The following is an 18,949-nucleotide window of genomic DNA, read 5'->3' as shown; positions in this document are numbered from 1 at the left end:
CATCCGGTTTTATGACGTCATTACAGCTTCTTTTTCTGTACCCCAAGTATCGCACAGTCGTGCTTGTTTAAATAGACACGTCCACGCTTACAGTGAGTTTGATTTGTATTCATTTGGTTGTCAAAATGTACCGGTAATCATTATTCACATAATTGATCCAAATTTAGACATTTGGAAGTTCATAAGATTAAAATTTATTAAAAAGCAGCAACATACTTTAAATATAAAACATGGAAAACAATGTTATATACATAAATAAAAGTCTAATTAAGTTGCCATGAGTTTCATTCATTTATAAACAGTATTGCATTCAATATAATAAACCTATACACGACACCAAATAGTCACCACTAGCTAGCGCTATTATTGTTCATTTTTAGCTAGGTAGCGCAGGGCCTTTTTTACCCCATACACTTTATACGCACATGGTGAATGACACATTAAAACTTATAACGAATTGTTATCACTAGGAGAAATCAGTAGATACAAAACCTTTGTTAAAGTAATAATACCGTAAATCTTGTAATTGTAACCCTGGGTTATTATTCTTTGATTGTTTTTAGGGTGGGTTACTATTAGAAGGGGGTTTTTTTTTTGGCGGGGGGGGGGGGGGGGTTCTTATTAGAGTAGTGGGTTACTACAGGTATTACAGATCTTAATTTAGACACCTGAAAATAGTAACCCACTCCAACTTTTCCGGTCAGCAAATCATAGCAAAATAATAAAACAGTACGAATAAATAAATTTGTTTGAACTATATTTTATACACTCAAAAACACTCAATCCTCCCCACTCCCGAGATCAACATGCATTAACTCCTTATTCCTCCTGCATCCTAAACGCATCCTTCATAATGTCATTTTTGTCAATAGTTTTTGTGACTCTAATATTATTCCACATGGGTAACTATTAGAGTAGTGGGCAGGTTATTATTATAGATTGACTTATAAGGTGGGTTACTATTAGAAGGAGGGTTACTAATAAAGTATGGGTTACTATTAGAAGATTTACGGTAATAACAGTACATTTTTATTATTCTAGTTGTATTTGTAGTCATGATATACCAGTTTTTGTGTGGAAAGTACAGTCCAGTGAACCTGGATAAAATGTAGGTCTACTGGTTATTATACACAGCATTATGGTATACAGTAACTATAGTATGCATCAATAGTCTCGGTAAATTCTTAAGCCACACCACCTAATGCACATTCAATAATGTAGCGGAAAATAAATAATAAATAATTACAAAAAGTATTTTTAGCTTCCAGGTCACATAGTGAGTTTCAAATTAGGCGCGCTTATTGCAGACGGTGCAGCAGTAACATTTGTTTTCGTAGTTTGCGAGTAACATTTTAAAAAATACAAACACCCTTTGAAACCAGTTATGCTTATACTATAGGTATAAGATTTTTTAACTTCGTTATTTATCAGTAAACATTCATTGGTTGATTACCGACGTAAAGCTCTGTCTACACTATCAAACTAGTTTGAAAGAAAAGTGTGATCTGCCCAAATATGGTAGTGATATAGCCTACCCAAATATAGTAGTGATATGACATCATCATGTCAACATATGAGCACATCACATTTTTTTGTCAAATAAAGTTTGATAGTGTGGACAGAGTTTTAGATCAAGAACAAACTCGGTCGCAATACGACGACGGTAACATCGTCAATAAAATAAACTATTAAAATGTTATCACTTTTTAAAAATGTAGTTCCAAGAAGTGGACATGTTACTGTTAATTTTATTATTCTCGTTATACACGAAAAATAAGATGAGGTTGTGAACAACACGTGGTAAAAACTAAAACAGATTGGTATGCAATTAGTCTCATATTACTAATAAGAAAATGCGCACTTGCAGCAGCTGTTGCAGCTGGCTGGACTTTCAAACATCAAACTAGTTTCAACAGCGCAGCTTTCCAAATAATGTACAATACTGTTAAAACAATCACGCGTGCCATTCCCGTGCGACACGCGAGTGCATGCCATTACATACCTGAAGGTAATCTTTGCGCGTATCCCATGTGGTAATAGTTTAGTTTGGTTCCCACGACGCAACGCAAAGACGTAATTACAACACAAGCAAGTTGACCAATGACAAGCGACAGTTAGGATAATCCGTCGCTAGTGATTTTTAAAATTGCTTACGTTGTGCGCTACGTCCTTGATTTCATCCTAGTGATACTCAAGCATTTATATAACGCATATAAGCAAGTTATCAATGCGCTGTAAACATTCTAGAAACATATAAATATAACATATAACATACGGAGCTGGGGTCCCGTTAGGCATTTGAAGTCAGCACTGCTGCTGACTCTTATGTCGTCAGCCCCTGCATCTAGTATCTGCCACAGACCTCTGGTCAAGGTGGGCACTGGACGAGAGAAGCCCTTGATCAATGTTAGCACCAATCAAGGTGCTTTAAACAGTCCTGGCTTTGTTTGTATCAAACCTGTTAGTGGCGGTAATTATCGCTGTTGGTTTCGATTGAATAAAATACAACAAAAATAAAATAATGGTGCAACTAGTTAGTATTCAGCGCGGTGGAGAGAGGCAACTGGCTCTTGGTATTATTACAATAAAGTAACTTATGTACAAACAATATTACATAATAGACATCCACTATTTGTATTATTATCTCATCTATCAACAGACTATTTCATACATATTTCATATAAATAAACAGTGTTATATTTGTTTAATTGAATATAGCATCCATAACTTAACTGTACCATTCTATACGTGCTTGTTGACTTTTGGCAATGTGTTGGCCTTTCTTGTATTTTATTTTCCTAATTTCAATTCGATTTCGTATGCAATAATAGACGGCTGTACAAACCGATAGATACATAATAGACAAACATATCATTTGCCCTTTGTTTACTCAGAAAAGGGAGAAGAAATCGCACGATTGGTGGCGTCACACATTGATCGCATTTTGCACGGCTGGCGTCTCATACACTTCACCTTATTCTTATTCATGTGCTCAGATTCTTAAAGTTTTATTTCCGTTTCTCCACTTTCCTAAGTTATAGCCAACAACATTTTCGATATGATTACGTTTTCACTGGTATACTGTTTATGTTCCCGTATATGCAATTCAATCTAGTCGATTGGTATTATTCATACACTCGCAATGGTTTTTTTGTTTATAACTTTGAAATTGTTCGAAATTCAAAATCAAACATTAATTAGAAACCAATTTAAAAAAAAACTGGACGTCTTCAATCCGTCTATGACGCGTCACCTGTGTCAGAAGGTGAACCAGGTATCGCTGAAGATTTAACTATTGCCTCAGAGTGTTGACGTGCTTTCATGCGAAGTAGAGCAAGACTTGTTGATCTTTTTTCATGTTCTTTCGTGATAACCATCGTTGATGAAGGAGAGTATAGTGCTTGTGGATACCTTTGTAATAAATGCTGATAGGGTCCTGGAAAAAAATAACACTATTCTTTATGGTGGCGCTTTTTAAAACAATTTCTCTAAAAATTAACTTTAACCTCCTAACTATTCAGCTGTCACTAGATACTATCTCACTGACTATTGCAAGTAAGTTGAATACAAGTCTAAATGTATTAACATCTTTTATTGTTAGTATAAGTTATATCTAAAGAAAATTGGAATTAACTCTTAAAGTTCCAATTCGGGGGTTCGCATTCAACTACAGGATAGGAATTGGTGCAAAGTGACAGTCGTGAATCAGATGTTTTAATAATATGAAAGAACCACTGTAGTCATTTTTATAATTTTGAAAAGAGAAGGTAGAAACGCCTTTTTGTTTGTTACTATGTATAGGCCTAAAGATGGTGTTTCAGTTTGTTTACGGTGGTGATCAATCGCATCATTTGACAATGTACATGTTTGTTGATATTCTTTTTACCTTTTCTAGCTGCGTACGTCATTAGCTGGGTTGCATAAGGCGTAGCCACGAGAGGATGAAGGCCATTTAACCAACTTAATGGTCTAAAACCAGTTCTGTAGATGAACAAAATAAATAAATATTGATAAATGTTGCGTAGAAACTAAAATGATTATGTACATAAATGTCAGGTACTATCATGTCAACGTCATTTTTATTTGGTATCGCGCACTATTTCAGGATAACGTACGTAGACAAAATCCGCGTACTATCATGATAACATATTTAACCATAAACTCAAGTTTCAGGGTAAAAGTACATGTTCCGCCTATAAATGTTATCCTTTCTAATCTTACGTTTAACAAGTATTAATTTATAAAATTAAATTACACCGTAATCGCTGTTTTATCCTCATTCGCTTAGTAATTTCGGTCTAGACATCAACCTATTATCAGGTGTCACAAGTGATTGTAATCTGTTTTCAGCCTAATGTAGTATCAACCAGCTTTATTTATCAACCTATAATGTTATACACAATTAACCAATCAAAAAGCCGCAGACACCTGGGCGTATTTGATCATAATTAACGTTCAGGTGAGTATTTTGTAAAGGTTTTTGGTAGGGTTGTTGACTGATGGTTTTTTACTTAAGAACAGTACGTATGCTTTAAATCAAAATAATTAATAGTTTGTAATTGTATTCGTTGAATAGAGGGAATATTTCATTTCGTTGAAAACCTCATAATCCACTTCGTTAAATAAACCAGCCGACTTTTCATTTTTTTTTAAAATCCCCATTCAACGAATTACATAAAAATTTCATTGTATCTGTATGCATGACTTGGCCGATCGATGGAATCTATTTTTATTGAAGCAACTGAAAAACTACTAATTAAGGGTAGGTGAATTGATTGATACAGGGAAGTATCTATACTGAATAAGTTGTCGTATAGTCTCACTTACTTATCATATGGTATTGGTCCGCCTAACATTACTGGTCGATTTAAGTAAGAAGACATCCTATCAATACCATCTTTACTAAGAACTTGACTATCATCGTCTGAATGCTCTCTTCTGATTTCTTCCTTCTCACATAAAGTACTATTTACTGGTGTAGAATCGGTCTGAGGGACTAATGATATAGCGCCACCATGTACCGTTTCATTTGATGAATCAACACTGTCCACTTTCTTTTCTTGCTTTATTCGCTCATGTTTTCGCCATTTTGCCCGTCTATTCTGAAACCAAACCTAAAGAAATATATATAGAAAAACAATAAACGTATAATTTATCACAAAATGTAAGTAAAAGAAACAGTTATTGTCACGTGTCTCATTTTGCTTATGGTTATTTTTTTTCAAAATACTGCAACAAATGAAAATGAGACAACCATTAGGCCTGCGAATTTAACTTGTATATAGGCCTTTTCATCCCAGAAAGGCCAGAAGTGTACCTGACTCGACTGTGTTTGGGTGTCACGAAACCTAAGACCACGAAAGCTAAGACCCATTAAGACCTAAGATCACGAAAGCTAAGACCCAAGACCTAAGATTACAAATTCTAAGATATACTACAGCTTAAAAACAATACTTGTTTATCCATACATAATTTTAAACACAGTAGGTTTCATTTATTACCATAAATATAATTTAATACCACCGCAAAACATAGATAAACTCACATTATTTTCGCCCGTTGAGTAAATGTATATTTTTTCTTTACAACAAACAAACTTGACGGGGTGTTTGTTTGTATATATTTACTCCATTGTGTTGGTTCAGAGGATGTTTTTCTTACGCACCTGCCTTTCTTGTATTTTGACTACGAATTTGTTGACTAACTTTATCCTGAACACCACACTTTAAAATTAGGACTTATAAGTACTTTCAGAAGGAGAAACACATAATAACAAATAAATAAATCCTTTAAATTTATGATTTTACAGATGTGTTTCTTTGTATACTGTAATGTAACTCCTCGAGCTCCCCATGCTCAATGTTTTTGTTTCTATGGAGCGCCAAAAGAGCAACAATAATAGTACAAGTATAAAAACAGAAAGAAAACGAAACAAAAAAACTTATCATGATTTTTTAATTAAAATTTATTTGCCAGTATTTATTTCCTCGTACTTGCATGATTATACTATTATCATTACAATTTTAATTTTACATTGTTCCATCCACACTGTAGATGGACTCCACAGAGTTTTCAGCCCTCTATATAATTTTTGCTCTTTTGACGTTCCATAGAAACAAAAACATTGAACATGGGGTAGGCCTACTGTACTGTAGGCTAGTCATTTTGTGTGCGAGAAAAACGTCTGTAAAATCATCAATTTAAAAATGTATTTGTTACTTTTTATGTGATTCTTTTTCATGAAAGTGCCAATTCTAAGGTTTGGTATTCAGAATAAATGTTGGGAGTTAAAATACAAGGCAGGTGCGAAAGATAAATACTTGTAATCTTAGGTCTTGGGTCTTAGCTTTCGTGATCTTGGGTCTTAGGGGGTCTTAGTTTTCGTGACACCCGACTGTGTTTTGTGTGTGTAGTAGACCATCATTTTTATAAGCAAATAAAAAGCAAAAACCTTTTGGAGGTTTGACAGGTAAAGGTATATAATTAAGAAAATATTGAATATTTTAAATAAAAAGATGATGTCATAATCACATTAAGCATAGCTCATCACCAACAAATTTCAATTCTTTTGTTCATGACAACAATCATACCAGACTCCTTACGGGTCAAGTATGACATTCAATGGTTTTATTTAATAAATATATGTCCGTGACATGTGACGATGTCCTAACTGGGCCAGAACTATTTGCAACGGAAATTAAATTCTGTTATGGAGGGACGAGAAAGATTGATAAAGTTTACATCTCCCGTGAGAGACATACAAGTCTAAATCAAGATAGGAAAAGACAATGTAAATAGAATTTAAACCAACAATAGGGAGTCTTGGCAATGAACTCGTATCGAAGTGTTCATAGATATATGTACTCAGTTCAGTTTCACTACCCTACATAATTGTTTTTCGTACTACTTCCTGTGATATCTGTATAATTTGTGTTTATAGATTTGATTGAAATGTTCATTCAGAATTGGTATTGATATGTCTATCAACATCAAGACCGATGAAACGCACAGACGGACAAAAAGACAAGTGCGTAGAAATCAACTACTTTGTCAATTAGGTACAGTATTTATGATCGGCAATTCTAATTCCATCATTTATTTGGAGAAAGATCGAGTTACTTTGACAAGGCTAGATATAATAAATGAAAATACTATTATTGGAAGTAGGTCGAAACTATTGAGATCATGCCCACGGCGATGTAAAATTGTCGAAATGTCTTATTAAAACATCGTGGATATGATATGATTCGTAATATAGTAATTTGTGAGCGTTTCAGTTAGTAAAATTAGGACATTCTGATTGGCCTTTGAAGGTTGCCGATTTGGAAAATAAAAAGAGAATGTGGTACGGGATCAGATGATGCAGTTTAAAATAATTTCACCTTATGCTTCTACAGATTCTCAAACTGAATATTCACTTCTATCACACCGGGTTTTAAAGAAATCATTGAACTTTAATATGTACTACTATTTTACCTACCACTAAAATAGATTATTATTATTATTTTACTCAATAAAGTAGTAGGCCTACTTTGTTTGTATATTAACACAGGGTAAATGTTATTAAAACTTTGTATCTTTTAAATTTTACGTAACTTTTATCGTATTTAGTTAGTTTCCAAAGCCTCATTCCTATTAGGCGTTGCACTCATCATATTATGATGCGTCCGTCTGGATGTAAAATGTAAAAGTTGACTTAACAAAATACATAATTTTATGGGCTATATAATAAAAAGAATTATTTTCAAAGTTCCAATATCGAACTGTTTTATGAGACAACAGTTTTAGAAAAAACATTGGTGATACATAGACTTTTATTTATTTTGTAATGGATATAAAAGCTGTTTCGTTGATTATACTTTTAACTTTACTTAATGATATTTTAGTAGAGACTACTATTAAAAATACATTTAATTATCATAATCACAAAGATACTTTTTTTTTGTATAATTATTGTATTTAATTATTCACCTGCCGCCGTTTGGTATTTTGTTTTTATTATTGAATTTTGATATCATTATTTCATTCTACTTATCTTAAATTAAGTCTGAACTTATTTTTATGGTTTACTTTTATTCGCCGGTTCATTATCTTTAATTAGTTGAAAGTTAACTGGCGGTTCTATTGTTGTGTTCAGCAGTACCGACCGTTTGTCACATTATCATATAGTACAAATTACACATCATTATGTTCTGTTGTTCGCTATTTACACCTGTCACAACACGATGCGGTTTCCAAATAAATTGCAATCGTTGCTCGGAGAACTATATTTTATAGGTTTTGTTTACACTGTTCGTGATAACTTTAATATTCCTATTACGTCTGTATGATAAAACAAAAGTAATAACACAATTATATGAACCATAATTAAAAAACAATGCATGAAACTTTTTTTTAAAATAATTATGTTGACATAGGCCTAAAACAACAATAAAATAATAACCGTATAATGCATATGTTCTCAGATAATTCAACGGCTTTTGTACGCGCGAGAGTCACCTTAAAAGTCAATTTACACAGGCGAGCCGACGTTAAGCGGAAACCCGCGTAGCTTGGCCTACGTAGAATCTGTATTTACACAGCGAAAATCGCTCGTCCGTTTGGAAATTGGATGCCAATATTAGGCATAGAGAAATGCTCACCTATCATTGTCTTTTACATAAAACACGAGCGCGCAGAAAAATCCATATCAATATTTTAAATCAGTCCTTGACGAATTTTACGCCATAATTGTTTGTTAATAGTTTAATTTTGTTTTTAATGTTTTAGACAAATTGTAAGAAATTACACACGTGTCTTGGTTTTATTATTTCAAATTTACACAGTTGTACATGATTATACATATAATTTAATTATGGTTTTGTTCCTGCTTTAATTATAGTGAATTAACATGAAAAACATTCAAATAATGTAATATTTAGAAGAAAAAACGAAGAAGGGAAGAATAAAATTACATATTTAATTTAATTTAAATGCAATATAACTTTCAACAAATTGATTAAACCGAAATAAACATAATATCTCTTAATTGCTTACTCTATTTATAAATACATATGTTTATTGATATTATAGTTCGTTATTACGTAAGAATTGAAATGGAAACTGCTTTAATGTTTTATAATGCAAAATTTGTATAAATAAATAAAATATAAGTAATGAGATCTAACCTTTTGAAGATATTGATTAGAGATGAGATACTTATTATTAATAATGTAGCATTTAAAAAAAAATGATTATGACGCAAATGGAAGTTTACTAGCGAGATACTGCTACTGATTATAAAAATGAAGGAAATTATGACAACATTGATTGACAAAAATAATAATGATGAATGTAATGACGACGGTGAAAACTGTCTGATATGTGACAATGACGACGGTGACAATCAGTATCATGAATGGGGATGACGTCAATTGTCATGTATCATTTGTGAGACGACGGTGGCAATCGCTTTGAATGTGATGACCATAACCTCGGCAATCATTTTGTCACATGCATACTGGTTTGTGATGACGACGGTGGCAATAAGCATAAGTGTGATGAGGGCAAAGGTGACAATTGCCATTTTTGGTTTGTGATGAAGATTGCGGCAATAATCATACGTGTGTTGAGGGCAAAGGTGACAATTGCCATTTTTGGTTTGTGATGAAGATTGTGGCAATAAGCATACGTGTGATGAGGGCAAAGGTGACAATTGCCATATATGGTTTGTGATGACGATGGTGGCAATAAGCATACGTGTGATGAGGGCAAAGGTGACAATTGCCATTTTTGGTTTGTGATGAAGATTGTGGCAATAATCATACGTGTGTTGAGGGCAAAGGTGACAATTGCCATATATGGTTTGTGATGACGATGGTGGCAATAAGCATACGTGTGATGAGGACAAAGGTGACAATTGCCATATAGGGTTTGTGATGACGACGGTGGCAATAAGCATAAGTGTGATGAGGGCAAAAGTAACAATTGCCATATATGGTTTGTGATGACGATGGTGGCAATAAGCATACGTGTGATGAGGGCAAAGGTGACAATTGCCATATATGGTTTGTGATGACGATGGTGGCAATAAGCATAAGTGTGATTAGGGCGAAGGTTATGACAATTGCCATATATGATTTGTGATGACGACGGTGGAAATCAGCATTAGTGTGATGCCGTCGTCGGTGGCAATTGGCAAGTACGGTTTGTGATGACGACCATCGCGACGGTGGCAGTCAGCATGAGTGTAATGTTGGTGACAATGAGTATTTCGGCGGTGACAACTGTGTTAGACACGGGATGAAATTATGACGAAGGTATTGATGACAATGAGGAAGGTGGAAAATTTGGTGTTAACGGTAATTTATGACGAAAGCGATGATATGATGACGATTTAAATGTTCTTGCTGAGATGACACTGTAATTTTATTTCTTTTGCGGGGTGTAACAACATGATGACTATTGTCACTTTCCTGAATAACTAGACCGTACACACAAAGTAATATATACGATAATTATCAATTAGATGTGCGTGAAATTAAGTTATAAGCAATCCATGGCCAAACAAAACTAATACAGAAAAGAGTGACATACAAACAAAAGATTCATACGAAATTACATTTTAGTAAGTGCGTACACTATTATTCAATTTATATTTTCATTCCGATGTTTCAACTAATTATTGAAATCAATTTCATCCACCGATATATTATTAGTTACATTATACAACTTTGGTCTGTTTGTAAATTGACCATTTTTGTAAGGAGGACAATATTTGAATTAAGAAACGGTACGCATACTAATAATGATGACGTACATAAAATATGTCACACATCTACGCGTGTTTATGCGATGATGTATTTATACGCGAGCGTTGACTGTATGTTTCTGCTGTACAATTTTTAATGACGACATTTCCGATTATCATTTAGGGTGTGTCTTAATGTATACGAAGACAATTATGTAATTATGGCAATGCATTCATTGTGTGGGATTTTCGACATGAATGCTATCGTTAAAAACAACATACGAATGTAAAACTAATTAAGTAATCGAATTACAACTTAATTTATTTATACAATTTTGTGACTAAAATTTCTCTCAATCAAATTGCTGTTGATAATAGATTTGTCATTTTATCATTGGTTAGTAGGACCCTGAATCTTATTTTAATAGGAATCATCTAATTGTACAATTAATCGAATTTCCGCAATTATTTTGTACGGTTATTTAATCTATCATTCGGCGCTAGCTTTAGCGGAGTTTGTGTAAGGAAAATTAGTTAATGTAATTTGTGTAAGTGTAAGAGAAATAACATAAATACTGCATTGCACTGGATCAGACGGATAACAAAATTATAATTTTCAAGTGACGAAGACGTTTGTAGTGTTAAAATGAGATTACATACTCGGAAGGATAGGGTTAACATGTTTTAATTTACGCAAGACGAGTTCAATTTTGCCAGTCACTGGACAAATAGTTTTAATCGATATATTTGTTATGAAACGAAAATATACTGAATCGTCCGTGACTTACAATCGTTAATCGGCGGTATTTTAATAAAAATAATATTTCCTTAAGCTCTGTCTACACTATCAAACTAGTTTGACAAAAAAAAGTGTGATGTACCCAAATATGGTGGTGATATTCCCAAATAATTATTGGCACATCACATTCTTTTGTCTCACTAGTAAAATTTGTTCAAATTGATTGACGTATATAATAAATAAATTTATATGATAGTCAGTGTTTGTGAATTTCCTCTCTTAGACTTTAAAAAAAGGGGGGTGGGGGGTAGTGGAATCATCGTTTGTTCTGCTCCACCGCTGTCGGAAAACAAGGGGATTTATTATCAATTTTGTTGAAAATGTTTATATTTTATAATAAACAATAGAAATTTAAACAATTGTTATACCTGTAATGATGCCAATTGACAAATTGACATCTGTATTTTTGTCTCAATTGAAATTCATTGCTAATTATTATTCATCCACTTTCAATCACCGTTTTAGTCGTTAGATCAAACACGAATTATCATACTAAAATTGTAAGCCTATGGGAATCATTTAAGGATGGGGATGATGGTGGGAAGGGACGACATTTTGTTACCTATTGTCCTCCTCTTTTCCAATTCTTTGATAGCTACTGTATACTTTAACTTTTATATCAACCAAAACTTAGTTTCGACCTGTTTTTTTTTAAAGTTGACACTTTTTAATTATTCATAAAATATGCTTCTTTTTTACCACCAGATTTAGAAGGTACCGCATCTTTTCTGTTTAAAAAAAAGTGAAGAATTCAACACTGAAATGTGGTAACAGGTTGAATGTAGGCCCTACAGTGTGCATCTTTAAGGAAAACCAAACAAACAAGTTTTTTTATCAATGCTGTAAAGGCCATTTTAATTAAATAACTCTTAATAATTAAATAAATTAAATAATTAAAGCAATAAACAACAAACGTACAAACACTAATTGACAAATTAAGCCTAGTAAGAAATGCTCAATTAACCTCAATTTACTTATACAATTGGGAAAGTGGCCGTTAATTTGATTTAAATTCAAATTAACTTTAATAGCGATTGAAACGTCCGAGTAAGTGTTTTAAGCTTATTTTTTAAATGGTTGTAAAATCAATGTTATTCAAACGACATCGTTAATTTTCTATGGATATTTTTAATATAGTTGAAAACAGTGCTAAAATAAACATATTTGCAATGTACTCATGTACTCCCTACACCCAAACACAATATTTTTTTCTGTAGATGTCCAAAGACCTTTCACCATAAAAACAAATTCAAAAAATATCAGCATATGGAAAACCAAATATTAGGCCAATGATGTCCGACATTGGGAAAATTGACTGTAGGCCTACTAATAATTTCTATGGACACCATGTTTTATAAATGAAGGAATTAATATCGAGCGACACTATTTTGAGGGCTGCGGGAAATTATTATAAATTTACTCCGAAAGTAAACACAAAATACAAACATTCCGACGCCCGCTGACTGATGAAAACCATACAGAGCGCGTGTCTTGTGATTGTATCTAACAATAATTATTACGAACAATTATCATACGTAATTTAATCAATCAATCAATCAATTTTTTTATATTCATCACATATTATTTTTTTTCCACATTTTCGCTGAGATGGCCTTATTGTTTCCCAAAATTTAATTTATTTTATGTGAGTTAAAAGTGGCATTTTGTCCCCTTAATGTTCGTGCGCATACGAACTTCCATCCTGAACTTGTAACCTCAATTGAAGTTGTGAAAATTAATGGACTAATAATAATAATAAAAGCAATCGTCATTAATGGCGCACCATAGATCGTTAGGTTTATGATGATAGATAGCGAAAATAAAAGTGTTTGATGTCGTTACGGTAGTGAAGATGATAATGGGAAAGTTATTGAAATAATGAAGTAATTAATCATATTATGAAATAGCGTTAATTAGCAACATCGTGTCGTGGTGCCTTCTGTCCAAATATTTTCAGGCTGATTTAGTTGTTGTCATTAGTAATAGTCTACAGAGATGTAAATCCATCATTTCTTATTGATTTAATGCATGTTAAAAACAAACTACCTAAAACGCTAAACAAAAGGATGTACAGTATATAAATCACGTCAAAATAAGATAGTAAAAAAATACCTAGTCACTCTCAAGTCCAGCGTGGGAAGTCCTATAAACACTCTTGGGTATAAGTAATGTAGGCTATAATCATTCAAATTCATTTTCTGTTGTTAGGGTGTTTTTTTAATCGTTGCTCATATCAATTTTGATTAACAGTTGGTATTCGTTAATTAGTTTGGTGAACTTCTACTATTCTCTAGATAGAAACCACGTTGCGAGTGTGCTGTCCTTACTGGTGGACATGATGAACGTATCCAGTTGATAATAATATATCTAGTTGTAGCATGTCTAGTTTTAGCATGTATATTATCTAGTTGTAGCATGTATATTACTTAGTTGTAGCATGTCTAGTCGTAACATGTTAGTTAGTTAGTTGTAACATGTTTATATCTAGTTGTAGCATGTCTAGCTGTAGCATGTCTAGCTGTAGCATTTATTATATATAGCTGTTGCATGTATATATCTAGTTGTAGCATGTATATATCTAGTTGAGCATTTATCTATAGTGTTAGCATGTAGGCATATCTTAGTTTTAGCATAATCGTATGTATCTAAGTTGTAGCATCTTAGGTTTATTACGGTAGCTTATCATTTAAATTTAAATACATTTCTATTGAGGCAGTAACCTAATTTTAGTTCTAGCGTAAATGTATCTAGTTTTAGCATAAATGTATCTAGTTTTAGCATTGTATCTAGTTTAAAATAATATGCTAGTTTTAGCATAAGAATGTATCTAGTTTTTGTATCTAGTTCTAGCATGATTTAGTTTTAGCATTGTATCTAGTTTTAGTATACACTGGGTATTAGCTTGTAACATGCTATTCGTCGTTTACCTTTTATGAAGGGACATTCATAACACAAGTTGTGACATTTTATCATCGCTTCGAATGGGTTCGTCAAAGTTCGTATTTTGTCGTGGGTTTCAGGAACGAATTCTCTATGAAAAAATTGTGTACGTTGTATAGCCCTATGATTTTTATGAATTTCATTAGCTGAATCCAACACTGAATCGAAAACCACTGTAATGCTCTATATACACTATCAAACTAGTTTCACAAAAAAATGTGCCCAAATATGGTAGTGATATGCATATAGTAGTTATATGACATCATCATATCCATATATGGGAAAATCACATTTTGTTTTGTCACATAAAGTTTGATAATTTTTGATAATTAACAATGAAACAACAATTATACCTGTACTCTAGCTTCTGTAAGGTTTATTCTCATGGCAAGATCCTCACGTGTGAACACATCAGGGTAGTGGGTCTTAGTAAAAGCATTCTCCAACTCTTCAAGCTACATAATAAATCATAAATTAATTACTTTATGATTTCATTTTCATGTTTTAATTAGAAAATAATAATTAGAAGTTCTTTCTTTACAGCCTCAGTAAGATAACGACAAGTGATGATATCTGAAAGGGAGGTAATTAAAAAGTAAACCTATAAACGAAAACAGAAAAATTATGTTATTATCATGAAAAATTAAGCAAAACAATTAATTACAATTTTAATTATGATCGTTGTTATACCAACGCCATTCTTGTCTTGTCATTGCCATATTTATACTATAGCCTTCTAACAATAATTATAATAATAATAATAATAATTTATTTGGAATCTAGGCCTACAGTTTCTACAAATCTACAATCAACTGTGGCACACTTCTTGAATGAAGATATAAACTTTCAAAGAAGAATAAGAAATTTGAACCTATAGATATACCATGACAAAGTATGCAATGTAGTACTACTGTAGTGAATTAGAATTAGTGATATTTCAACCTATAAGCCTTGTCTACACTATCAAACATTATGTGACAAAAACATGTGATGTGAAAAACATGACGCTGTCATATCACTACCATATTTGAGAATATCACTACCATATTTGAGAATATCACTACCATACCATCAAACTGTTTTGGTCAAACTAGTTTGATAGTGTAGATAGAGCTTTAGAAGAAACAGGTATCATGTTGGCGCGGGCGTACAAAAGTAGTGGCAATAATCAGAGTTTGAACTCCCGCGTTAAAATGTGTTAACTCGTGATTAAATGAGGAAATAACAGTAACATAGTTTCGCAAATACGCGTTGTGGAGGGTCTAACTTTCATTCTGCGCATGTTCAGTATGTTTCTAAACTTGAGTAGAAATGACTTTTCTACTCGAGAGCTGCGTCGCCTTATCAAAAAAGTCTTTATTATTTTCACAACTACGCAAAATTGTAAAATGTTTATCGTATCGAGAATACGCAGACGTTTGTAGTGTGTAACATCTCTGACCAGATGAAATACGTACCTGTTGCATTGTAAACGTTGTCCGGTTGCGGCGCTGTTTCCTTCTATTGAAATTCTCGTCGAAGTCTGCATTACCAGCGTTCATATCGCTATCTTAAACAAAATAAAAGATACATTTATGAGTTAATTAATGTAAAGTCAGCAACAAAGTAGTCATAAAAACGTTAGTATGTTTAGCAAACATTAGCAACATTATCAGTACCTTTAGATATATAATGTATTATTATATAGACTGCCGTCTGGCTTAAGTTACAATACAGTATAACTGTACTTTACTAAATAGTACATTTTTCAACAACAATGAAGGCTCTCTATAGAAGTATATTTTAATTATTACATCATTATCAAATTTAATGTGCATTTTTAAAGATGATTGAAAATAATAATAATAACTAAAAAGTGTTCATCCTTTCTTCGATTAGTTTATCAGGAAGAATTCCGCTGGACGGTTCTCTGTAATTATTCTTACTCTTGACACAGGCTCTTGTCGGTGACACTATACAGCAAATTGTTCTTGCTTCTGAACAGCCTATCCTTTTATATAAGACAGGGAAGAGTGAATATCCCTGATAAAATGTCACCTTGCTTGAGCCCAAAGCGGATATTTTTATTTAGTCCCGGCTTTGATTCTAACTGCTCGGATGGATGAAAATGCGTCTTCACCTCAATCGCAACATCGTTCAGTCGGAGTAAGGTTCTCCAACAGTGGTTCATTTCAGCAACTGTCACTATCTAGTTACATTAACTTAACTATTAACTAGCCATAGTTCGATGTGAACGCCACTAGTATGGCCAGTTGAATCTGGCCCATGTCCACCACCAACGAAATTAACTAATTAAAACACACAGAGCAATATTGATATAACACAAAAAAATCTATAACGCACCATATATGATTTGAAGAAGCAGTAGAATGGATATCTTGATCTGTGAGTCGCGTGAACGTAGAAGAAGAACTACATCACAAAAACACTTCACCAGATTGTGTCGCATAATATTCGATAATCGGATTAGCTTATTAAATAATGCATAACTAATGGCTCATTAAAATGGTTCTAATCAAATTACAGAGGTTTCATCTTCTTGAAAATAGTCCAACTATTGAACTTCTACTAATAATTACAATATTTTATGGTTCAATATTTTATTCATACGTCTTTATTTCATCTAAATGTTGCTAAAAAATCTCTCCTATTTAATCTCGGCTATTATTTCATATTCTATACTTTCCAATAATCGCATTTGTATTATGCAAAAATATATGACGATTTGGCTTAACCGTGCGAAAACAAATGTTGACTATTAACGAATGAGAATATAATTTGTAGGGCGTAAGATGGTATTCGCTTAAGCAGCATAGCTTTCGAAATAATGATGACCTGCGCTGTAGTCCCTTCTGAGAATTCGTTTTCAATTTGGCTGGTCGTGAAACGAGGCGTGCGTAATGCAAGTAAACACGGGTGGATAAGCACGCTGACTGAAGGTGAGAAAATTCGGCTCTAATTGAAACACATTGCTGATTATTACAGATGAGAACTGACTTGCAATTATCAAAATACTGCGTAGTTTCAATTCATTATCCATACCCCTAACCACATTACCAATGGTGCGTTTATAATAATCGGTGTTTCTCAATAATTTGGAGGAAATTGATGGGGAGCTGTCGGAAAAAACGTCATCATAAATTGAATCTATGTAGGCCTACATTATATTTCAATCAATTTTAAAGGGTAAATAGCTAAGTTATGGTTATGCCTAGACAAAGTAAAAAAAAAATCATATAAAAAAACAACATTGGACCATGCGCTGTCATCATCATATGATTTAAAATATTTTGCATATAGCATAACAGAATTCAGCCTAAACATTTTAGTTTGTATTCCAGAGAGAAAGATTACGTAATTTCAGATTTCCGCTGGTAGTACTACCGTGCTTGGTCATACGCATGCGTCACGTACAAATGCGTACCATTTTTATCATATTTTATACAGGCACACTGTTCTTATTTCACTAATGATAACAACAATTTCTTAATGTGTATATGTATATGTTTGTATGATGTAGTATGTTTAAGCGAATATTAGCCCTTGATGGCATTTGCAGCAATAAAGAAATTGAATTGAATTGAATTCAATTGAACGAATTTCAACAAGCACACAATGGCAATTTAACTCATTCGCACCGCTGAATTAATTTTCTTTAAAACTAACAGTAATATATATATATATATAGATATATCTGCACTGACGAGATCTAATAAGATCGAAACAGTACTGTCTGCAGATTATATATATATATATTAGCTGTACAGAATATCAATGCAGGTTTACCGGTTATGGGTAATTTAAAATGTACTGTACCTTGTTATTACCTCCATTATATTCTCACTATAATTACATTAGAATCATTAGAACAATTATCAAATGTAGGCCCAGTCATTTAGTTAATTTTACTGAAAACTGCATCGATGTCTTGTTTTCCGTTTCACTTTAGTCTTTTAAAACACTTCATTTACACGCCTAATGTTTTATTATGTTTAAGTGTTATTACGTTTAATTTATCTACTAGGTTTATAGGTGACAGAGTACAAAGTATAGTAGCCATATAAATGAGTAAAATTGGCATTGGGGATACCACAGAGATACAAAATTTGACACGCGCGCGTTCTATCGCGGATAAAATGACCGGTTCTTGAATGTGCGCGCTAATCTTCGTGTGAGCTAGTATAGTGTCACTGTCAATGTTTTGTTGTTTTCGCGTCAATGATATTTTCCAACATAAACTGTTATGAATGCGTTCTCCTTTCATGATCGTGTACGCATGCGTATATAGATCATACAGGGCGGTTCACACTTTCTGAAGAAGAATCTTGCCGCAACATTGTTGCGTTAGCTTGAATTAAGTATCAGAGCTAATTCAGTAATAATATCACTAATAGTCCTATTATGCGTTATTCAATAAGTCGCCTATCATTATCTGTTTGCATCGCTTCCCAATTACATTAATTGCATCGATCTAATAACGC

General features: G+C 32.9%; 1 protein-coding gene across 1 annotated transcript; it reads right to left on the bottom strand.

Annotated features, from left to right (window-relative positions):
* Window positions 1-2,927: 2,927 nt before the first annotated feature.
* LOC140052494 (dorsal root ganglia homeobox protein-like) lies at window positions 2,928-16,638 on the bottom strand. The gene is made up of 6 exons (XM_072098100.1): window positions 16,506-16,638; window positions 15,926-16,017; window positions 14,822-14,923; window positions 4,828-5,114; window positions 3,887-3,981; window positions 2,928-3,436 (listed from the first exon to the last, which is right to left on the bottom strand). The coding sequence occupies exons 1-6, from the start codon at window positions 16,636-16,638 to the stop codon at window positions 3,240-3,242; spliced, it is 906 nt and encodes a 301-aa protein (XP_071954201.1). The 3' UTR covers window positions 2,928-3,239.
* Window positions 16,639-18,949: the final 2,311 nt, after the last annotated feature.

Source organism: Antedon mediterranea, chromosome 6 (assembly GCF_964355755.1).
Source record: "Antedon mediterranea chromosome 6, ecAntMedi1.1, whole genome shotgun sequence".
Taxonomy (NCBI): domain Eukaryota; kingdom Metazoa; phylum Echinodermata; class Crinoidea; order Comatulida; family Antedonidae; genus Antedon; species Antedon mediterranea.
This window is presented reverse-complemented; position numbering and strand designations above follow the sequence as displayed.

Excerpts from the sequence above, each read along its gene's own strand:
- LOC140052494 (XM_072098100.1), bottom strand. The coding sequence starts at position 16,638 with ATGAACCACTGTTGGAGAACCTTACTCCGACTGAACGATGTTGCGATT. Across the intron at positions 14,924-15,925 it reads CAACGTTTACAATGCAACAG|CTTGAAGAGTTGGAGAATGC; the intron begins GTACGTATTTCA and ends TTTATTATGTAG. Across the intron at positions 3,437-3,886 it reads GACGTACGCAGCTAGAAAAG|GACCCTATCAGCATTTATTA; the intron begins GTAAAAAGAATA and ends ATTTTTTTCCAG.